The sequence below is a fragment of the Pongo abelii genome, chromosome 2 (assembly GCF_028885655.2).
Source record: "Pongo abelii isolate AG06213 chromosome 2, NHGRI_mPonAbe1-v2.0_pri, whole genome shotgun sequence".
NCBI classification, from domain to species: Eukaryota; Metazoa; Chordata; class Mammalia; order Primates; family Hominidae; genus Pongo; species Pongo abelii.
The window spans coordinates 194834769-194859096 of NC_085928.1; the positions used below are offsets into that span (position 1 = coordinate 194834769).

Below are 24328 nucleotides of genomic sequence, written 5' to 3' on the forward strand. Positions count from 1 at the left end.
AGCACAACTTCTTAATATAGTTCAGCTTATTAAAATTTTCCATTTGTGTGTGTGTGTGTGTCCTATTTAAGAAAATTTTTGCAATTCCAATGTTATGATGATGTTACCCTATTTTGTTTTAAAATCTTCATTGTTGTTCCTTTCATATGTAGATCTGTAATTCATCTGGAATTTTTTTTGGGTGTGATAGTGTGAGCTATGAGCCAGCACCATGTACTAAAAAGAGTATTCTCATCTGGTGTCACCTTTGTTATAAATCAGGTGATCATATATGTGTGGATCTGAGTCCATTGGTGTGTCCATACTTGCCTCGATCTCACATTCTAGTGATCGAAACTTTATAATAGGTCTTGATATCTGGTAGTTTAAAATCTTCCAGCTTTGATGTTATTCTTCAAGATTGCCTTATTTCTTGTTTTTTTTTTTTGCATTTTCATGTAAGTTTTAGAATTAGTTTATCAGTTCACACATACACACACATATACACACACACAAATCAGCTGAAATTTGAAAGGATTGTGCAGTTTTTTTCACATCAGTTTGGGGATAATTGATACTTTTACTGTGTAGCAGTAGTTTTAAATTCAGTCTTGACATCTTCACTTGTTTTTTTCCCTTCACTTTTTCTTTCACTTATCCTGTAAGCCTGGCTTAATTCATCTGATCCATTTTCTTTAATTGTGTCCCCAGGCTTTTTAAGAAAATCAAATAACATTTTGATTGACTCTCTTGTTTAAGATCTTGATGCTGCTGTATTTATTTCTGAATTATTTCCTTCCCTTTTCCTACAGCAATCGTTCCAATCTTTATAGCACTCAAGCAACATAATGTCTTATTGCCAGTCCTAACCCTCTTTTTAGAAGACCTATGTGTAGAGATACCTGGAAAGCAGTGGTAAATTTGGACCTAAACCTTGAGAAATGTTGATGCTAAAGACACAGATTTTGGAATCATTAGATAACATGGTTCTTAAAGCTATAGATATGGACGAGCTTACTCAAATAGGAAGTCCATGAAGTAGGAAGAGAAGAAGATAGCTTAGAATATAATCCTGGGGGACAATCGTATTTAAAGGTTGAGCTGAGAAGAAGCTAGCATGTGACTAATAGGAGGACACATAAGTTAGCGGAGAACCAGGAAGGAGAGATGTACTGAAAACTAAAGGAAAAGAAAGCTTCGAGATGTAGTGAATGAGCCAGGTGTGGTGGCATGCACCTGTAGTCCCAGCTTCTTGGAGGCTGGAGTGGAAGATTGCTTGAGTCCAGGAATTTGAGGCTGCAGTGAGCTGTGATTGTGCTACTGCACACCGGCCTGGGTGACAGGGAATGGTCAACAGGGTTAAATGATGCCTGGAGGACAAGAACGTGCTAACAGAAAGCAGGCCAGTGGATTTGGCTAGTAGCACCAGCAAGGTCGGTAGGAGCTTGTAATGAGTGGATTGAGGTAGTGAGTAGACATTAATCTCTCAAGTACATTGATTGGAAATGGTAAGGCAGAAGGTAGTGCAGCTGAAAGAGATGGTGAGACATCGTTCTCTGATGTTTGTCACTCAGAATCAACTTGTGCAAAGTCAAGTTCCTCATCCTGCTTTTTCTGCCATTTGTCTACTTTCTAATTTCAGTGAGTAGAGTCACCTTTTACCGGTTGTAGAAGGTGGAAACCTTGTACTCTTCTTTGACTTCTCCCGTACCTCTCCTCCCATCCGTACCCCTACTCAACCCCCCATTTCAATGGTAACCAGAGACGTTTGATTTTTTCTCCGTAATGTGTTTTATCATTCCCTCTGTTGACCTCTTCTGCAGCTTCTTAGGTTGGGATCTCCCGTTTTTCCTTGATAGTGCAATAGCCCTCTTACTGGTCCTTAAAGTCTTCTTGTCTCCCCTCATCCATTCTTCATACTGCCCCATTTATCTTTTTAAAACATGGTTCCCATCATGTCTTTCCACTTCTTAAAAATGTCAGTTGCCTTCCCACTGTCTGCTATATATAATATACTAAATATTCATTAAATGAGTACTGGTTATGTGTCAGGCATTATACTAGGCACTAGAGGTACAATGATGAACAAGATAGACATGGGCCCTGCTGCCATCTAGTGTAATGGAATATAAGGCTTTTTATGGTTTGGGTACCAGCTTATCTTTCTAGGGTCATCTCCAACTTCTGCTTATATCCTCCAGACATTTTGGACTACTACTTTTCCCATGGACAAAATCTGTATTGTGAAATCACTGTGTCTTTCTGCGCTGTTTCCTACCCAGAATGCCTTTCTGCACTGTTTCCTACCCAGAATGCCTTTCTGCTGTCTACTTGTCATTTTTTTTTATAGTAGACTGTTTATAGTCAGATGCTGTTTGTTTTCTTCAAATTAGCCATTGGCTGTTAGTTAACTGCTAAATCATCTGTAAAAGCTTGATTTTTAAGAAATATTCTACAGCTAACAGTAATCTGCATAACTGCTCCTGCTTCTTCCTGCTACACGAAAGAAGTTTTTGGGGTGACTTCTTTGTAGAGAGAAATAGCTATCTAGAATTTAATACTAGTAATTCTGTATGGTTTCTTTCTGGTCAATAAGAATGCATGGAATAGAGGTGAAAAGCAGAAATAAGTACTTGTGTGCCCTGGAGAAACCCATTAATGCCTGACTCATTTCATAGAGTATTTGGATTTTGAATGTATTGATTTATCTTCTTCCAATTTAGACTGATGATGAAGATGAGTCTTTTGTTCTTGAGGATCCTACATTGTTAAACATTGATACTATTGATTCTCACTCCTATGATACTTCATCTGTGGCAAGCTCAGATAGTGGTGACAGGACCAACTTAAAAAGGTAGGTATTCATGTCAATCATACTTGCTTACAGTTGAAGTATTCAATTGTTTCAAATGTAAATATTGTACTTTTTAAAGTACAATATGGTCTGTTGAAGCCTTGCATGGGAAGTAGAAGGGATATAATATTTTGAAAATTTTGGTACCGTTAAGGAAGAATGTAAAAGGGTGGGTGCTATGACCACAGTCTGAACTCTCGGTAGGAAGCCATAATGATAGCCAGGGACTTCTGGAAGCAGGAGAGCCCTTGGAGGAAGCACAGATTAAACCTGGCACAGTGTCTGTGGTGGAAACATGCAGCTTGGTTCACTGCCCTACTGTTCTGCGCACCCTCCCGCACCTCCCTGTCATCTGCGTTCTCTAAGATCAGCCTTCCTTCATTCTCTTGGAGTGAGTTCAGAGAATCACAAAGACGATTAAAAATTAGGGAAAAGGACTTCTAACCCTAAATAACTTAAATTTAGGCTGCTTTTCACCTTCCAAGTTCTTGGAGAGACTGTGAAAAGGAAAGAGAAGTGGAGGAATCATACTATAAATACATTATTGAATTCACGTGTAACTTTAATATTGATAAAGTGATCTGTTTTTCTTCTTTGATTTTGCCTGTGTCAATGCTCTTTTCTTTAGGTTATCTCTTATGGGATAGGGGCTGTTGCTGGATATGTTAACCTGTTCAACAATGTGTCCTTCAAATAGATAACTTAAATGTTTTTGATGATCTGGTCACTACCTGCTTAAAAGATATGGTGTCATCTTGTCGCCTACAAAATTAAGTCAGAACTCCTCTGCATGGCATCAGTCTGGGCCACGCTTGCTGTTTTGACCTGATCTCTAAGCACTCACACTTCAGCCCTCCTAGTCTGTACCTTTTCTGTATGTGTACCCCAGACACACAGTACACCTTTACATCTTCATATTTCTGCCCGTGCTTTTTGCCTGACAAACTCCTAGTCATCCATCAAGGTCAAATTAGTCATCTTCTCTTTTCTATAGCTATCCCTAATGTCCCCCAAATAAACAGAATTAAACTGTTCTTCATTTGCATTTATATGGCACTTAATTCATATTTCTAGTATAACATTTATCCTTTAGAGTTACTTCTCAGCCCCTCAGCTATGAGATCCTTGACAGTAATAACTGTGACTTTATTTTTGTATTCCCAGAGCATACTTCCAGTGATACAGAGGTGCTCAGTAATGTTGGGTAAAAGTTTAAAAGTTACTTTTTGTATGAGGATGAGTAGAGGGGGAATTTGAGGAGGCGGTTGAAGAATGAGAGGGTGGTCATAGGAGAAGCAGCAGCACAGGAAAGGTGAGCAAGGGTAAGAAGGCAGTAGGGTAATGTGGACTTGCAGGCCAGAGGAGAGCTCTGTAGGCAGCCTTCTGGAGAACATGAGAACCTACTGCCACATTCCCTAAGGTGGGCATGGAGGAGTTTGAATCGTGAGAAAGGAATGGTGATTTGATTCATTTTCCTGCTTGTGCTTCTTTGAGGTTCAAGGCGGGTTTAATACATTTTAAGATGGGATTGTTAGATCCGTCATACCTCTTTTAAAAACAGATTTAACAAATTACATACAATGTTGTCTTCTGCTTTTTGTGCATGTGTGTTTTCTTTCAAAGCTTTGGGACCTCGCCTTTTCACTATTTTTGTCTGTTTTTAAATGTTTTTCTTTTTTTTTTTTTTTTAGGAAGAAGAAATTACCTGATTCTTTTTCACTTCATGGATCAGTTATGCGCCATTCACTTTTGAAGGGAATTTCTGCCCAGATAGTGTCTGCAGCTGTAAGTATTTTGTTCTTTTCCCTCAACTTTGTAACCTGCAATGGCGTAATGAAGTAGGAATGAGCATAAAACAAAATACAGCACTTCTCTTGGCCCGAGGCTTAAGAAAAATAGAATCTGGCTTTCATGGTTTTTGTGTGATGATTTTTGACTTATGAGACGTGGCTACACGTCTTGACAGAAATTAGCACAGCCATGAAAATAAAGTTCTGCTCAGAGTCTAGGCTGTGCCTAAATGAAATACGGCAGCAAGCCTAAAATAAATACTATTTGCCTTTTCTTTAAATTCCTTTCAGTTTAGTTGCCGTCTTGTGTATTTGTTGAGATTGTGTGCTTGTTTTTTTTTTTTCTCTTTTCATATGGAGAAATGATTGATCAGAATCTTTTACAACTGAATGATTTTTTTTATAATTCACAAAAGTATTTTCATGTCCCTTATTTCGTTTATTCTTACAACTTGGAAACTAGGTAAAGCTGTATTCTATTTTACAAATGAGAAGATAGGCTCAGGAAGGTGATATTAACTTGTCTTAGATCATTCTGTTAGGAAGTAGCAAGGCATTTATTCAAAATTGGGGTTTCTGGCTTCAAGTGTAGTGCCTCTATTGTGAAATGGAGGTGGCATTGGTGAACGTGGTCAGTGTGTAAAATGGCTGGAACAGAGTATCTGTGGCCTTTATTGAAAATTATGTAGAGCACTGGGTTAATGTAAACGATATTTAATGGTCCATAGACAGCAGAACTTTTCGTTTGACACTATCAGACTTTTCTTTTGACCTCAAAGCCCATAGTTTTATGTAGTCTTTCAATTTTGGTTTTCTGAGTACAATGTATAGATTCTGTATATAATGATAATGACAGATTTATACTCCAGGAAGTTTAATGTGTTTTTATGTTCTTTTTGGGGCATTTAATTGGCATTTTGCATATCCAAGTTGGACAAGAAATAAAAGTTTGGATCTTTCTTTTTTTTTTTTTTTATTTTGAGACGGAGTCTCACTCTGTCGCCCAGGCTGGAGTGCAGTGGCACGACCTCGGCTCACTGCAAGCTCCACCTCCCAGATTCATGTCATTCTCCTGCCTCAGCCTCCCCAGTAGCTGGGACTACAGGCGCCTGCCACAGTGCCTGGCTAATTTTTTGTAGTTTTAGTAGAGACAGGGTTTCAACCTATTAGCCAGGATGGTCTCGATCTCCTGACCTTGTGATCTGCCCGCCTCAGCCTCCCAAAGTGCTAGGATTACAGGCGTGAGCCACCTCATCCAGCCAAGTTTAGATTTTTCAAGAGGGTGAGAGATTGATACAGAATTACAAGATACCACAATTGCACTTCAATGTTCAAGTTTATCAGAAAAAGCCCTTAGTGCAAATAACAAACAAACAAAAAAAAGTATTTACTATAACAATTGGGGTATCCTGACCTAGCTCATATATCATGAAGTGAATTTAAATAGAGAGATGCTCAAGCAATGGAGGAAACCTGGGCAATAGTTCCTCCTCTTTTAGGTGGAGAGTAACTCATATTTGCTAGAATGGGAACCACCTGTTGAGGATTACATTTCCATGACGTTTTCTGAATTTAATCCTTATGTAGGTGATGAAATTCATTCCTTTCAAAATCAAGATGAACCAGAACAGTCATTTGACCCACCTGTGCAGTTTTAAAAATATTTTGAATAATGGAGACTGAGCTAAAACTCAGACACTGAACAATGATTAGATAAATCTGTTATTTAAAAGGGTTTCTCCTTCCCCTTGAAGAGGAGGGGAAATTCTAATAAATCCCAGAGTGTTTGCATTCTGTTTTTATTTGATTGCTATGGCTGAGCTCCTTTGGTATGTTAAAATGAAAACTGCCTTTCCTGTGACAGTCATCATACGGTGCCTTCCTATTTTTGGATTACCAGCTCAATTTAAATTGCATGCTTTTCTGTGATGGTTGGTTTATTAACATGTAAAGCTAGTTATATTTTTGGATATTTCTCCCTGAATAATTGCTCAATAGCGCCTTCAGCCATGTGGTTAGTGATGTTATTAGGGCTGTTTTGGGCCTTGATCACAGTTTTGGGATTCATGCATGGAAAACACTTGGAGAGATGAAATTTTTGCAGTTGTGAAGCTCATTTTTTAATTTGGGATCCTTTTCAAAGTAGTATGACACGTGACTATACTTTAAAATAATTCAAAGTAACTTTTTTTTTTTAAGGATCTTCATTATTTTTATGATCAACTTTAAAATACTAGAGATAGCTTAGTGTAGTGTTTTTTTCAAAATGCGTCCACTTTATAAGAATCTCCTAGGGTACTGATTAAATTGCAGATTCCTGGGGCTCACCCCAAACCTACAGAATCCCAGGCATACAGGCATCCCAGGTGATTCCCATGCATTTTGGCTTTTGAGACCCACTACCCTCAGATATTGCAACACCAGTACTGAAATTCTGTAATCTCTACAATGCTTCCAAATATCTGTGTTGTTTTTAGCTTTTGAAGTCAGGTGACTTCTGATTCCATTATTCAGGTTCTATTTTGAATGTAGAACAGACCTTCGAATAACATCATTTTGTTCAATGTCATTTTGATATAATGTTAATGAAGAAAAAACAATTGGTTTAAGTTGTTTTGCTTAAAGTCAGTTTCTAAGAACTTACTGACAACATTAAGTGAGGTCTTACTAGAGTTTTTGACCTTCATCTGCTGTCCCATTTCTCTTTCCCTGTCTAGATGCAAATCAGTCATTTATCAACTATGTATTACATGCTTCTTAATTGTCGAGTGTTATGTTAGGCATGTTTGACACACAGATATATACATGCAAAGTTGGACAGATGCTGCTATCCAGAGCATTGTGTGTAGCAGCCTTGCTCATTGCTTTTTTCTTCTGTTTCCATGTACTGGAGTAAGTTTAAGTGAGTGCCCAGGAAGCTCTACAGAGTTGGTTAAATAGAGTCTGTAGAGTCTGCCTTCTGAGAAATGATAATAATTGACCACACTGACAAGGACAGACATAGAAAAGAAGATGTATAAGTGATACAAGGAGCCTGTCCTGGGATTTGGAAGCTCTGAGTTTGAGACATAGTTCTGCCACTTACTGAGTACCCTTTGTCAAGTCAGTTAAACTCTTGGAAATGTCTGTTTTTAAAATCTGGAAAATCAGAATAACATTGCCTGTTCCATACATCTCTCTAGGTCTGAGAATCAAGTAGTGTAATATCTGTATACGCAAGCTCTTTGCTGCTACAATACTGTATCACTACAAACTCTTAGGGTTATTTAAAGCTATGTGAGCATAGAATTGATACTCTTACGTATTTATTTGATTCTTCACATTTAATTTGATCCTCAGGACAGCTCACTGAGGTAAACAGGGCAGTATTTGCTATTTCTTTGAACAGATGAGGAGACTAATGTTCAGAAAAGTTAGGTGACTTTTTGAATGCCATATAGTTATCGGTAAGGAGCTGGGACTACCACTTCTTTATGTTTTAATTTCTTACGCTTGAGAACTGACTTAATATATCCTGTTGGGGTTTATTTAGAGGTTATTAGGTAATTGCTAGATAGGAAAGTCCTACTTAGTAGTAGAAACATCTTTAACATGTTTACTTTTCTCAAATCTTTATGTACTCCTACCATTTTGACCCCATAGTGCTTATAGTTTATTCAAGTATAGAAAATGGAACATCTTTCCTCTTTTTCCTTTGCATTTCCATTATAATCAGTACCCTCCCTGAGGCATCTTACTTAGTAAAGGCACTTATATACTTAGTAAAATAAAACAATCCCCTTTCATGCCCTTTGTATTTTGTTGATATATATAGCTTTTGTAATTTCTCTTAGTTGGGGGCAAAAATAAAGGTTCCACCTCTAATCTAAATTGATTTGGAACAAGCATATGTAAAGCAAGAGCCATATACCATTTTCTGTTTTAAAATGAGAATATTTTTCAAATACTTTCTTTAAAATTTCATTTAGGACAAAGTAGATGCTGGCTTGCCTACAGCAATTGTAAGTATACTTTAACTTTTTAAAGGTAAGCTTTCTATTTGATTGGGTTTTCTTAGATTTATCATTACATTGTTCAAAATATTACATAAGTTATTATGGTAATAAATTCATAAGTCATTATACTGCCAGTAATCAGTTTTAACATTTATCCATGTTGAATGCTTTCTTTTTTCCTAATTTTTTGTTACTTTTTAGGCTTTTGTTTGAGAAGCAGATAATGGAGTAATATTAGCCTTCTCCAGGTTTATTTGTTTGTGGTACCACCCTGCCCAAGTAAATTTGCTTCTTCTGTGATTTGGCTCCCCTTCCACAAGGAGTGGAAAGCATCATTTGATAGGATCACTTTGTGGAAAATAGTACATTTAACAGCTCTGGATTCCATTGCCAGGCTTGCCAAATAAACTCTGTTGCAGTATTGTAGAGAACTAGGGGATATTGAAAGCACGCTGGTACTCTCTCTTCTTGTCTTCCTCCAGTGCCTTTTTAGCTTTCCTTTTAGTCAGTCTTTGGTAAGGAAGTGGGTGAGTTTTGAACACTTTGGATGCCTTTAGGTCCCTGTGGATAAACTAGGGAAGTGTGTTCTCATCTCTTCCCCACGCCTTGTAGGAAGCTCTAAGTTGGGTAGCATAAGTGCCTCTTACTTTGCCTGGATTCCTAATTTTTTATTCGAAAGTTGCTTTAGAGGAAGCTAAGTGGCATGTTATTGCCTATAATGTTGAACATATGATATTTTGATAGTGTTACCCCTAGAGTAAATTTAAAAGGATTCTCAGAAATAAAATGTCCTGAGTTTCATTTCCCGTTTTGCCTCCTGGATGAAATTCTTCTTATTTACAATAGTTTGTATGTCATCTGGTGCCTAGAGGAAGGAAGGCCAACAAATTCAGCTCTGATTATTTCAAGATTCTTAATGTAATATCTTAAAATGTAATCTTCCCTTTTGTTTTCAGGCAGTGTCCAGTCTGATAGCAGTGGGTACATCTCATGGATTGGCTTTAATATTTGGTAAATTTTTTAAGTGCTTTCCTGCTTTTAAATATTAAGTGTCCTTTTGGGTTTTATAATGTCCTTTAATCACAGTTTATATAGTGTACTTGATTTTCTTGAACAAAACCAGAAAAACTTGAAAAGTAGCAGTCAATATTTTTATAGCTAAAAATTATTTGCCTCACAGCTTTGTTTTGCTGCTTATTGCAAGTTTATTTTCTTCTTCATGAATTTATAAGCTATCGTATCTATTGATCTCTATGCAAACCTAGACAAAAAGAATAAAGTTGAAGGGAACCTTGGGTTATCATCTTGTCTGCCTCCGGTTGTTGGTGGTGGGGATTTTTGATTCTGAATCACGTTCCATTAATGGGTATTCTAAAAGATCTTCAGGAAAACAGGCTTTCTCAGTAATTTTCAGGAGCTCTCACTGACAATAAGCTTTTTTTTAAAATTTCCATTGTAAATCACTCTAAACTGAATTTTTTTTGGCCTGTAACCGCGTTGCTTTCTTGGTTGAAAGAGAACTAGTTTTATTTGTATAGTAGAAGATAGTTGTATTTTCTCATTTTTTTCTACCTGAGACTAAATGACTATAGTTTCATTAACCTTCTTTGCTTTTGAATTCAATGTATGAGTAGAATATTTTGTTCTTTTTCAATTTAAAAACTGTTAGATTTTTGTGGCCGGGCACGGTGGCTCATGCCTGTAATCCTAGCACTTTGGGAGGCCGAGGCAGGTGGATCACCTGAGGTCAGGAGTTTGAGACCAGCCTGGCCAACATGGTGAAACCCCGTCTCTACTGAAAAAATAAATAAATAAAATAAAATTAACTGGGCGTGGTGGTGGGCGCCTGTAATCCCAGCTACTCGGAAGCCTGAGGCAGGAGAATCGCATGAACCCAGGAGGCGGAGGTTGCAGTGAGCCAAGATTGTGCCACAGCACTCCAGCCTGGGCAACACAGTGAGACTCTGTCTCAAAATAATAATAATAATAATGATAATAAATAAAAAACTATTAGTTTTTTTGGGGGGGGTCATTTTTGGTGTTCTCTTCTGGATATTAAGTCGTTTCATCTCCCTTAAATGAGAGACTTGAGACACTGTATTTAGTAAGGAATCTACAGACTTTTATATGGATTACCTGAGAATACTGAATAGCAGAACCACAATTTGATTTCTGTGGGGCCTTGCATCCTTATTTACCATAGAAGTGGATAACTAGTTATTTTCTGTTGGTTTTGAATGATTTGACTTACTATTATAAATTTTGTATTATGACAAAAGCTTTTTAAAATGTAATTGTAAAACCTAGTCTTTTCAAAGGTTATTGATTTAAATAAGAGTTTTATTGTTTGGGGACCAGAAGAGTAGAAAAAATTATAATTCCCTTGAAGGAATTTAGAATTGATTGAAAAGGACTTTTAAAACCTATATAGTTGATATATATTCATAGTAGAAAATATAGAAAATATAGATGAGCAAAAAGTTGAAGATATACCAAATCCTGCCATGTATTAATAATCCCTAACATTTTTGTATGTAACCTTTTAGTCTTTTTTTCTGTACCTGTATATGGGTATCTATACACCCTCAAATGGGATCATGTTAATTTGTAAACTGCTTTTTATTTTAATGAATATCTTTCCATGCAGTTATATATTTTGTCTGTAACATCATTTTTAATGGCTACATAGTATTGTATTAAATGGATTCTTCCTAATTTACTTAATCATTTCCTACTATAAGACATTTAAGTTGTTTGTAAACATATAGTACTGTGATGAACATCTTTGTTACTATATTTCTGTGTCCATGATTACTTTTTTAGGACAGATATTCCTAAAAGTGGAATTGCTTGGATTAGGAGATGAACATTAAGGACTTTTGATATGTATTATCTAATGGCCCTCTAGAAAAGTTCTGTCAGCCTGCTCTCCTATCAGGTGTTCAGAATGGTGGTCTTCCTGTGGGGCATAATTAATGTTAGATAAATAGAATTTTGGGAAAGAATCTTATGAGGTCATTTAGTTCAGTCCCCTTATTTTACATCTGAGGCTGTTGAGGATCAGAGAGGTTAAGTGACATGCACAGAGCCAAGTTCAGCCAAGTTCATTGAGGAATGCTGAATCCTATATAAGTGTATTTCCACTATTCTAAGCAATTCTGCTATCCTGAGAGAAAAGGAGGCAAATTCTAACATAGGAAGAAAAGAATAAAAGAACTAAGGTGAATGAGAATAGATTATAATGCATACATTTGTCAGCAGATTGCATGTTGATTTTTTGTTCCCACTTACCAGTACTCACTTCTCCTCACCTCTATCTGCTTTAACATCCCTTTCTTGTCAATGTTATAAGAATATGTGACTGCTTATAATCAAACTCAAGTATAGCTTACTGCAAACAAATTAAAATGAATACTTTACAAATAAAAACTAACAGAGGAAAAGAGAACATTGTCTTTTGATACTGTCTTTTTAATTTCCTTGGGCCTGGTTCCTGATTTTTTTTTTTTTAGACGCCAGCAGCTTTCTTGTAGATATGGAGAAATAATCTTTCATTACAGTCTCACAGAAAAGAAAGTATGTCAAAGTGAACATTTTGAGAAAGAATCATAATATTCTGGTTGTGCTTTGGGTATTAATAGTGTAGCTAATAAATTTTATTCATTACTGTTTATAGGAATCAGATGTTTGGACAATGTGTTTTAACAAATGGATTAAAATATGCTTGAAAGCCTGGGAACAAATGGCAGAGTAATAATACTATAAAGTGTCTAGAGGCCTGGGTTAGATCTTACCTCTGTTAAACATCTGTGTTGATCATAGGAGAAAGTGTAGCAGGAAGAGCTATACTTGTTTAAGTACTAAATGTTTCCCTTTGAAACAGAGGCCCAGGTCATTAAGATAGAAACCATTATAAGTTTCTTGAAAACTGATGTTTATTGCCTCTTCTTAAGTAATTATAGGCATATAGCGTTTAAAAAAATATGTTGGTACTTACCTTATACAGAGTCTCAAAAGTTCAAATCTTAATAAAGATGTTTCCCCATCCCAGGGTCCTTAGTTTTCCTCTTTTTTTTTTGGTTATTAGTGTACTTTAGTAGATTATCTTTTTGAAATTAGTTTTGTTTTTATCTAACTTAAACATGGATTTACTTGCTTTGCTCTAATGAGAGTATTATGGACTTTTTCCCATAATCCATAGCTGAGCATAATCATAAATGCTAGAGGCATCACTTAATCAAATTTAGTATCATTCCCACAGATAACTAAAGCTTGTCACTTATATTCTTGAAGTTTTTTACCTGCCTTTTCTTCGAACTTTTGAACTGATTTCTTGCTTTTCTTTCTCTCTGTTGATCTTTTCTTCATGGATTCAAAAGGAAAAGGTATAGTAAGTAATTCTAGTTTGCATGAATGTTTTCTTTTCTTTTGGTCTTTTTAATGTTGGAAGAGAATGCTACCAATTATAGTCAATGTCCTCTTATGAAATGCTTATTGAAAAAAAGCCAGCTAATTGAAAAATTAGTTAAGCAGGAAATTGTGAAAAACTATAAGTATATATATACCTTCGATGTTTTAACTGAAAATATATACATTTTCATTTTTCCTTTGATCTTTTGATGTAGTCTCAAACCTTTTCTTTGAGTTTGTATTTGCCACTTGGAGTCCTGAAGTATCTTTTTTGGCATAAACTTTGTCATTAATGGGTCATGCAAAATTTGCCATTTTAAATTTTAAAAATAAGGTAAAAGCTTAAGCACCTGTGAATCAATCAATGTGTGCAAAATCCTAGATTTTAACAAAACTTTCAATCTTTTCCTGTTATGAACACCTTATTTTGTGACAGTTTTTGTAGAAACTCATCTTTACCAAGTTTTTCTAAATCATCCCATTTAATGTTCATGGAAACAACAGCTCTTTTTCACTCTGTTTCACTGGTTTATTTACTGTTTAAGTTTTAAAGTACAGTAACATTACAATGGCATGAACAGGCTTGGGAATGAATACAGCTGACTTATAGTAAGCATCAGCATTCTGGAAGATATCCAACTAGCCATGGGGATTCAGTATGCCCTGGCTTCAGTCAGTAAGCCTTACAGAGGGAAGGAGAACTTGAATTCTGTGAGTTGGTTTGATGGTGATCAGGTAAAAGTGCTTCTGTTGTTTTATGATCATCGATGAAAAATGTTTCCTGATTAGATCTTTTCTCCCTTGGTCCTAGAGAATATTTTAGTGTGAATAAAGGATAAGAAAAGGCTGGATGTGGTGGCTCATGCTTGTAATCCCAGCACTTTGGGAGGCTGAGGTGGGCAGATCACTTGAGGTCAGGAGTTCGAGACCAGCCTGGCCAACATGGTGAAACCCCTCTCTACTAAAAATACAAAAATTAGCCAGGTGTGGTGGCACTTGCCTGTAATCCCAGCTACTTGAGAGGCTGAGGCGAGAGAATTGCTCAGGAGGTGGAGGCTGCAGTGAGCCGAGATCGTGCCACTGCACTCCAGCCTAGGTGACAGAGTGAGACTCGCAAAAAAATAAAAAATAAGAAAAGAATAGTATTAAAGAATAGTGAATATTGGCCAATAAAGGTAGAGTTCCACACACACAATTAAATTGGATTCCTGCTAGGATGTAGGTATTTCCTTCTTTGAGAAATAGAGGATTGGGCTAATTTTGGTATATGGAAAGAGTTAACAGAAATTCTTGAAGTATGTCAAATTTAGATTTTAGGGCTATTACAGACTTTGTACATTATTTGTGACTTTTCTTTGCTATTCAGCATATTATTCTTAAGTCCAGAATATGCTGAGGAGATCTACTCTAAGCAAAGTGTACTTTGAAAGACATACTAATAAAAGATACAGATATAATTCAGGGCAATGCCAAATAGATTTGCTGTTTGTGATATTTGGCCTTCAAGTTATCTAAATTAATTGGTAAGCTATATTACTGTCATAAACAGTAATTCCTTGCATTTGTGCCATTTGATGATTTTCTAATTTTTCATAGGCAAAACTCTTTGTCAACTCAGTGAAGTTTATAAGAAAGGTGATAGTCTCATTTCATGTTTCTTGCCAGGGTAACCATTATTAAGACCCCTGCAATTTTTTTAAAACACAAATTTGACAGTACTAACCAACTATACCTTTATGTGACTTTGTAAATGAAATTAGATATACTGTTAATTTAATAACTTTTCCCAACTGTAGACAAAGGAGACTTCAGAGGGGAGGAGGAGAATAGAATTTTTCCTTTTAAATTCATGAAATCAAGAGTAACCTGGAGTGGCTCTCATTTTCACCTTCTGTCCAGGTCATTTTGTTCTTTACATGTATCCGTGGAATTTAAGTGTTTTGAAGAGGTTTTATGTTTATTTTGGTCAAATATCCAAATTGTCCAGAATTTTCTGGACTACAGAATGTTTAGTTACTCTAGCAGGAGAAACCTCTTCAATACGACTGCTTTCTTCTTTCCACAGAAATTCTGCCTTTTCTGAATTTAGTCTAAATTATGTAACAGCAAGTTTGTTAACATGGTACTATAAGGATAGAATGTATGAAGAGGCACGGTGGCTCAAGCCTGTAATCCCAGCACTTTGGGAGGCTGAGGCGGGCGGATCACCTAAGGTCGGGAGTTCGAGACCAGTCTGACTAACATGGAGAAACCCTGTCTCTACTAAAAATACAAAATTAGCTGGGCATGTTGATGCATGCCTGTAATCCCAGCTACTCAGGAGGCTGAGGCGGGAGAATAGCTTGAACTCGGGAAGCAGAGGTTGCAGTGAGCCAAGATCGTGCCATTGCACTCCAGCCTGGGCAACAAGAGCAAAACTCCGTCTCAAAAAAAAAAATGTTTGAAGATACCAATAAGAGTTTGATAAATAATATGGAGTCAAAGTAGATTCCATTTGTTATACTGTCCATCATGTCTGTCACCATCACTGCTGTTTTTTTGAGTGTATATATGAATGTAATCTATAAATTAGTTTGTGATGAGCACTTAGTAATATTCAGGGGACACTGAATTGGTTCCTTTGTGCATTATCTTACTTTACTTACACTTAGCAACACAGTGAGATAATGGGCATTTTCTACATTTTACAAATGAAGATAGGGAGGCTAAGTGAATTTAAGAAACATTCCTAAAATTACCAAGACATGCTGTAGTTGTAAGGCTTGTAACTATCTGTGGGGCAGGGGTGGAATTAAAATCCAGGTATCTGGTTTCATAGTCATGATACCTTCTAAAGGAACATTATAAAAACAACAAATATATTGTAAAAAATCCAGAAAAAAGTTGAGAATGTTTCCATTAACAGATTTGTGGGCTGTAAATTTAATCCATATTGCAGGAATGGCTAAGATTGATAATTTACTTCCCTGTCTTAGCTAGTTGATTGTATGTGGGAACAACAGTCAGGAAAGCACAGTCATGTTTGTTTTTAATCTAGAAGTTATGTCCTTTTCCTTCCCTCATTTCGTCCATTGCCACTCTTTTCTATTTCCTCTTCATGGCACCCTTATTCTCTTTGTTATCATATCCTCAGTTCTCCTGCTCATACTTCCTGTGCCTGAAATAGTCCAATTTAAAGTATGAACGTTGTTAAATTAGAAAGTAGTAGTAAGAGTCTTTAAGTATTGGTGAATCAGAACTCTGTGAAGTTTGGATCTCAAAGCAGGGACTACAAAGGATCTTCGCAGTATGCTGCTTAGACATCGCTCTGTGCCTGGAAGGCAAGCGGTCCAAACTCCAGGGTATGAAATTTCATACCAGCTCTATCTTTGTCCTCTTACTTTCAGTCCATCTGCTACCTATACATGTGACCCAGAGTAGAGGTATATATGGAATACTGTTGCCCAACCATCATATCATGACAGTTTGCAAATTAAGGTATGTGGAGAATCCACTAACTATACAGGGTGGCTCTGATGAAATAAGGATCATGCAAAACATTATTTTAGGTAGGTAGTTTTGGAAGAGCAAAATAAAATGTGATGTTATATTTAGAGTCAGGAAAATTACAGAATAAAGGGAAGTTTTATAATTTGGATTAAATCAAGGAAGGGTGAAAAAATTGTAAGGAGGAGAACAGTCAGGATGTATTGAAAAATATCTGTAGTTGTAAAATTCTAGATGTAAATAAAGACAGTAACTTTTAAAATACATCAGACCTTGTATATTTATGAGTTTTATTTCTTTTTAGTGTTCACCTTGGAAGGCTAAAATCCAAAATGATTGAAAAAAATCGAGTATTTTCTATGTGCTATGTAGTTACACTCATTGTTTCAGAACTCTTTTTTGGGAAGGAGGGATTACTATTTAAGTCAGTTTATGAGCACAGAAAAGTACTCTTACAGTATTCACTCTGAATGGGCAAAAGGACTGACCTAATATTATTCCCTAGACCTGAGAATGAATGACTGTGTCTGATAACTAGATTTACTTTTATAGAAGGAGAATTGGCAAGTGTGAAGGCTATTCAGATGATTGTCAGATGCCTTCTAAGCGCAAGGCATTAAGCAAGGTGCTTTGGGAGTGTTAATTCACTCATGATCTTAGCCCTCAGAAAGGTCATAGTGTAATAGGGGAAGTAAGACATACCCAAAATTCACATGTAGATAATTAAGGGAGACACAAACAGTGCTGGAGAAGTTGAGAAAACTCCAAGGTGTGGAAATAATGGTGTTTTTTACTTTTTCCTAAATAGTTAAATTTTGTAGGCATGCATTCTGACATTTAAATTTTTAATTTCATTGTTTTCAATGGGTATAATAATGAACTCTAGACAAAATAAGCATTGCCTAGGAGAAACCCTAGAGAAATTTCTTTTAATTATTAGATAACAGAATTTAATAAATATTTGAGTGCCTCCTGGAGAAATCAGAGGTGATTAAGGCAAGATCCTCGCCCTTATCACCCTTAGCAAACTTAATGTAATAGATATTTGAATTGCTTGCTTTTAGCTTTTTTTTTTTTTTTTTTTTTTTTTTGAGACGGAGTCTTTCTCTGTCGCCCAAGCTGGAGTGCAGTGGCATGATCTCGGTTCACTGCAACCTTTGCCTCCTGGGTTCAAGCAATTCTCCTGCCTCAGCCTCCCAAGTAGCTGGGATTACAGGTGCCCACCACCACGCCCGGCTATATTTTTTATATTAGTGGAGATGGAGTTTCACTGTGTTGGCCAGGCTGGTCTTGAACTCCTAACCTCAAGTGACCCTCCCTTCCTGAGCCTCCCAAAGTGCTGGGATTACAGGTGTGACACCATGCCTAGCCACTTTTAGCATATCAAATTTTGATGTTTGAAATAATTTTCTGAAGTCGTTTAAATGTTTACTCTGTAATTTGCACTGTTAATTTGCTTAGTAAATTTTCTTTATGGATAATATGAATGTAAATTTCAGCCAAATTCTAAATTAAATTTCTTGAGTTTTGAAGTTTTATAGTTAATTTAAAAGACGATGGTATTCCCCATAATTTTGCATCTTAAAAATAGTAAGAAATACAATTCTAGGATGAGACAGATGACAGTTTGTTTAAGGAGATACAGATTACATGTGGATTTTTTGGCTTATCGTTAGCATTTTTTATTATGTTTCCTTGTAGATCTTTTTTTTTTTTTTTTTTTTTTTGAGACCGTGTCTCACTCTGTTGTGCAGGCTGGAGTACAGTAGTGTGATCTCAGCTGACGGCAACCTCTGCCTCCTGAGTTTAAGTGATTCTTGTGCCTCAGCCTCTCGAGTAGCTGAGACTACAGGCGTGGGCCACCATGCCCAGCTAATTTTTGTATTTTTAGTAGAGATGGGGTTTCACCATGTTGGCCAGGCTGGTCTCGAGCTCCTGACCTCAGGTGATCCACCCACCTCAGCCTTCCAAAATGCTGGGATTACAGGCATGAGCCACCACACCTGGCCTTTTTTTCCTGTATTTTTAAGTGTCTAATTCAACGCCCAGCATCTGCTAGTTGCTCAATAAATGTATTTAAAAATGAATGTGACTTCATTGTCTGCTGCTTTTGATTCTTGTCACCTCCCAAGTCTTTGAAAGCATGCCTGTACTAGATGTATTCACTCTCTTGCATTTCCTTCACTTGACTTTAAAAACTGCTTTCTTTAGATCAGAATCAAGCTTTGCGACTCTGTCTGGGTAGCACTAGTGTTGGAGGTCAGTATGGCGCTATCTCTGCCCTCAGTATCAACAATGATTGCTCAAGACTTCTTTGTGGCTTTGCTAAAGGACAGGTAAGATATGAACCTCCTTTAATTCATAAGACAATGTTAAAATAAGATCAATTTAAAAAAACTTATATCTTAGATCAAAGACCAAAATATGTGTTACGAAGTAATATGTTTGTAGAGCTAACCAGAGATTGCTGAATCTTGTAGAGCTAACCAGAGATTGCTGAATCTGAGTTTTGTCTTGTTCAAAATTTTACATAATTATCGACTGACCCAGAGTCTGTAATTTTTTATATCCTAGTTCATGTGTCTGTTTGAGTAAATAATTTTTGTAAACCAACCAGGGATGTTATATAAAATGTACTTCCTTACAGTCATGTAAATAATGGAGGCTGCTTTTTAGAAAGATTCTGTGTTCCTGGATAACGATTTTTGCATTTCTTTCTTCTTCTGAAACTGGCATTAGGTTATGGTTTTTTTCATCTTCTGATTCATACATCACTAGCTAGTTTGGCAGTAAGCCTTTCCGATACTTTTTACCAGTGCTAAACAGATTGACTTATTAGAGAAATATCTTTTGTCTCTCAGTATGAGAACAACATTTAAAATCTAAAGGGAAAAGTAGGGTGGGCAGGATGAGGGGTAAATGAAGATCGAATAAAGGCTCTATGCTTTAATGGATCTGCAACCTTTAGGTATGTTTTAACTTTATAGTTCTTTGCCTGCAATGTTTATAGTCAAGGAATAGATTATTCCAGCCAGAAGGCAGGATACTTAAGTCCAAAAAAAGAGCAATAAATTTGTTTTTAAAGCACTTAGTTGTCTTATAGATCACCATGTGGGATTTGGCCAGTGGAAAACTTCTAAGATCAATAACAGATGCTCATCCTCCAGGAACAGCAATATTGCATATCAAGGTAAGAGCTTTATTTTCTTTTTCTAATAATTTTTTTATTATGCCTTTGTGTTTATTTTAAAGTAAATTTCTCTATATTGATCATCAGAGTCCAAAAAATGTATTTAACATGAAGCTGAACATTACCTTATAAATAGAATCCTCAACATTGAGCTGTCTTTTATTTGACTAGCCCAACATGATGTTTTTCCAGGTTAAAACTAGAGATGGGCTAGTATGGAAATATTCAGCTTCAAGTTGTATTGAGGTCTAATCTATACAGCAGCAAAAAGGGCAAATTGGTGTGTTGCTAGACTAGAGTTTGGCCGTAAAGACGGGCAGCACCCTGCTGAAACTCATATGGAGCTCTTAAAAGGTCTTTTTACCTTTGTTTAGTTCATCAAAATTTTATTGCTGAGGTGGTGTACTCTGTCACCCTTTTTTGGGAGTTGCCTGAGGTTCAAGGCACAGATCGTGAAAGAATCAAGGTTTGGATTATGTTTAGAAATGAGTCTATTGGTTTATTTTCTTTCAGGCCTCTAAAGGGAAAGCGTTAAGATCCTAGTCTTGGCTTTCTCATTACAGGCCTGAAAAAATAAACTGACTTAGGTGACAGATTTCATTTATAAATACAATGTGAATGTTGATTCTTCCGTGCTGTCAAGCCCATGTTCAGAAGCATAAAAGGTAAAGGATTATAACTAGAGAAGTCTAAAATCAGATCTTCTAGATTTTAATCATGTACACATTTTGTTGCTTAGCTCTGCAGAGCTCTGTCATCCATAAGTATGCTTTTTAAAGTCTGCAAGCATCTGGAGTTTGTATGTCTGTATCTAAGTTAGTTACAAAAAAGTCTTCTGTGGCAGAGCAGCGTTGAAGCATTTAGTAACAATGAAAACAACCAAGACAAGTGGAGAGAATTTCTTCTCTTTCAGAGCATTATGGCAAAATATCTTGACCTCTTTTCATATGGCTTGTGCCAACTTCTAATATGTTATAGTTGTTTGTATATATGTCTTATCTCTCTTAGTAGATGAACGTCTTTGAAATCACAATCTGTTTGTCGTTTATTTTTGTGTTTTACCCATAGTAGCTGCTCAATAAATATTTGATTGAAGGAAAAACTAGATGGTGGTGTTTATACAAGAGAAATCCTTTTGCAAAAAAAAGAATATTGAGGGAAAGAATAAGAAACAGAAGAGATAAAGGCAGAGAGAAAAGAGAAGAATGCAGTTGAGATAAATAACATGTAGTAGGAGCCATTGTGTTGCTTGACAATGGTGATGAAGGTGGTACATGTAGATAACACTGGAGTAAGATACATAGGATTGAATATTTCTGAAGTCTTCTACTGACATCAGCCACTTGCATTTTAATACTCCTACACATTGTTCTCCAAACTTAAGCCTGTATCTCATCAATAACAATTTGGAATTTCATTCTTTATGGATATTTATGTGTGTGTGTGTGTGTGTGTGTTTATATGAATACACTACTGTACTAATTTTTATGTACATTATAAAGCACATACAAAAGAAATAGAAAATTAAACAGAAATACAAGTTCTGTTATTTTTCCTGCACTCCAGCGGACCATTTCATGCACACACCTAGGGTATATGCTTCCCACTCTGGCAACTGCTCATCTAGGCTGTAAGAGCAAAGTTGTGGGGCTTCTTAACTATGCGTGTGTTTGGGTCAAGGAAGAAGAATTTTACAGTGGCCTCCAGTACCTCAGCCATCCCTGACTGGGAACCTGAGGCATGCCATTTAGGATGGTTCACTAACCTTTGAGTTTAGGGAGGATAGTCACTGTAAATGGTAGAAGTTCAGTTTGTTCCATTTTGTGTCATGCAGCATTGACCATACTTCAGATCATCTTAGGACTGTCTGTCATTGTGAACATTACTTATTATTCTGAGTTTTCTAAGTTAGGTAGTGATAACTGAAGTGTATGCTGTGGAAGAAGATCAAGGAGGTAGCACATTTTGGGAAGAGTTATATATGAAAAGTTAAAATGTTTTAGATACAGTGGACTTACTTTTCAGTTATTCAGAAGACATATTCAGATAAGTTTATTTCTCAAAGATACCAAGTATTTTTTAGAGTCTTTATTCTTGAAAACTGGGCAGGTGTAAATGTAACCAAAGGATCTCATTTACTTAGTAATGGCAAGTTACAAAAAGTTATTGTAAGAACCCAAGTAGGGAACTTTAGGGTTTTTAATCAATCATAGTTTGTATTTTTCTTTTATCGTGATGAAAGGTGGTTTTGCTTTTTGAAAGCCTCTGTTTTTTTAAAGATATTGGACCATTATTACTCTAAATAAAGGTAAGTTTGTAAGTTTAGAGTGATGAGCACTGAACCCAGTTTAGGTTATTTCAAAAGCTATTAAATGTGTATATTGTAGTTTTTCAAAATTGTATAATTTTTTCCTTTTTAATACTTGACTGTTTAAAAATGTACAAGAAAATAAATTCCTTCTCTGTTTAGTTTACAGATGATCCAACTCTTGCAATTTGCAACGACAGCGGAGGCTCTGTTTTTGAATTGACATTTAAGTAAGAGACTAGTGGACATTTGTTGACAAATGAAAAGACTAGCTCTGTTTTAATGATTTGAAATTGAACATGAAGAGGTCTAGAAAGCCCCTGTAATTGAGAGTAGATTATGACTGTGTGTTACAATTACCTGGGAAGGCTTATATTAATAGAACAAACAGAGTTCTGGGCCTGGTCCTCCCGAGTTTTATCTCAGTAGGTCTGAGTTGGGATTCTAGACTCCTACTCCCCAGAAGATTCTTATGTGCTGTCAAGCTTGGGACCACACTCTTCTGGAGTAGCTCACTAATTTTGGTTTAGGCTCAAGGCCCAGTTGATTATAATCATAATGGGCAGGTGTAAACAGGTTTTTAATTATCTTAGAATTGCCACGTTTGCTCTTTAAGAGCAAAGACTGTCTAGATACATCAAAGAACATTTAGGAAGCAGAGTTTTTTGAAAAGTAGAACATAATATTCATTGTGTATTATGTTTCCATAAGTTCTTCAAGGTTAACAACTATCTTTGTTTCTTGTATTTCTCATAGCTTCTAACAATGCTAAGCAGAAAGTAATTTCTGAAAAAAACATACTTCTTATTTAGTTAATGTTTATTGAGCATCTCTTATGTGTAGGTATTTATCTAGATCCCAGAGTTATAGCTGTGAACCAAGCAAAGTTTTTGCTCTAAGAGAACTTACATTCTAGCTGCGGTAAGGGTAAGGAAACAGCAAACCAGCACATAAATGAAATCACCTCAGATGGATGTAAGTGCTGTAAAGAAAACAAGACAGGGGATTGCACTAGATTGTACTTGAGGATAATTCTGGAATGCCTTTCTCAGAAGGGGCAACATCTGGAAAAATACCTGAATGGTGAGCCAGTCAACACATGCACAGATCTGAGGAAAATATTCCAGGCAGAGAACATTCAGACACAAAGACTTTGAGGTGGCCACAGACTTGGCCTGCTAGAGCAATGGAAGAAAGCAGGTGTGGCTGGAGTGTGACTTTGTCAGGAACACAATAGTGGGAGAGGAGTGAAGGGAGGAACCAGATCATATCCTTTTAAGACATGGGAAAGAGTTTGGATTTTATTTTTTATGTACAGTAGCAAGCCAGTGGACTGTTTTTGGCAGAAAAATAAATGAATCTGACTTGTATAATAAAAAGATCATGCTGCTGTCCTGTGGAGCTTGGATTGTTGGGGGTTAAGGAGGTAGGAGGCAGGAGGCTATGAAAGTAGTCCACGTAGAGATAGTACTGCCTTGGATCATTGCTAAATTGATTCTGAATTTTCTAATTACATTTTCAGGAGAGTGATGGGAGTGAGAACCTGTGAATCTAGATGTCTGTTCAGTGGTTCCAAGGGTGAAGTCTGCTGTATTGAGCCTTTGCATTCTAAGCCTGAGTTGAAAGATCATCCCATCACACAGTTTTCATTATTGGCCATGGCATCCTTGACAAAAGTAAGTGTATTTAGAAGTTAAAACTCAGAACTTTTAGAAGCTTTGAATACCAAATATTTGAAAATTACAAGGTCAATATTGAAAACATATTTTTCTCTTAAAGATACTGGTCATTGGATTGAAACCATCCTTGAAAGTATGGATGACTTTTCCCTATGGCCGGGTGAGTACGTCCCTCCATCTTATTGGCCAAAGGAAGGACCATGTCAGGAGGTTGAGAGAGATGACTTGCAAGGGGTGAATTCTATGAGATTGTCAGAAGACTAGACAGGATGAAAGTCAGTGCTCCAGAGACCGTTGGCTGGACTTGCCTTAAGGTGGTCAAAGCATCATAAGCTGATGACCAGCACAGTGTCCTAGGGATCATGAGATCTTATACTTTTCTACCTTTATCACTTTAAGTTTTTCTCTCATAGACAGCATACAGTTGGCTTTTGTTCTTAACCTCAACTTGACAGTACCTGTATATTGCTGTCCTGGTACTCTGTGGTCACACCTAACTTCATGCATGGAATTTCCTAGCTTCATTCATTGCCCTTCTGAGTGCAATAAAATTCCCTTATCAGATTTAAGGTTGAAGGAAAAGTTGATTTATTGAGTCCAAGCCCTGATTTTCAGTGTTTGAAAGATACTTGTTTTT

General features: G+C 36.5%; 1 protein-coding gene across 3 annotated transcripts in view; it reads left to right on the forward strand.

The window, feature by feature from the left end:
• Window positions 1-24328, forward strand: part of VPS8 (VPS8 subunit of CORVET complex) — a 236563-nt gene that overhangs the window by 17979 nt on the left and 194256 nt on the right. For all 3 annotated transcript variants that reach the window (XM_024244828.3, XM_054553099.2, XM_054553100.2), the window contains exons 4-12: window positions 2703-2833; window positions 4525-4618; window positions 8592-8624; window positions 9575-9629; window positions 18726-18850; window positions 19618-19704; window positions 22175-22242; window positions 23535-23688; window positions 23792-23851. In XM_024244828.3, coding sequence (XP_024100596.3) covers window positions 2703-2833; window positions 4525-4618; window positions 8592-8624; window positions 9575-9629; window positions 18726-18850; window positions 19618-19704; window positions 22175-22242; window positions 23535-23688; window positions 23792-23851 — 807 coding nt within the window. The remainder of the gene's footprint in view (window positions 1-2702; window positions 2834-4524; window positions 4619-8591; window positions 8625-9574; window positions 9630-18725; window positions 18851-19617; window positions 19705-22174; window positions 22243-23534; window positions 23689-23791; window positions 23852-24328) is intronic.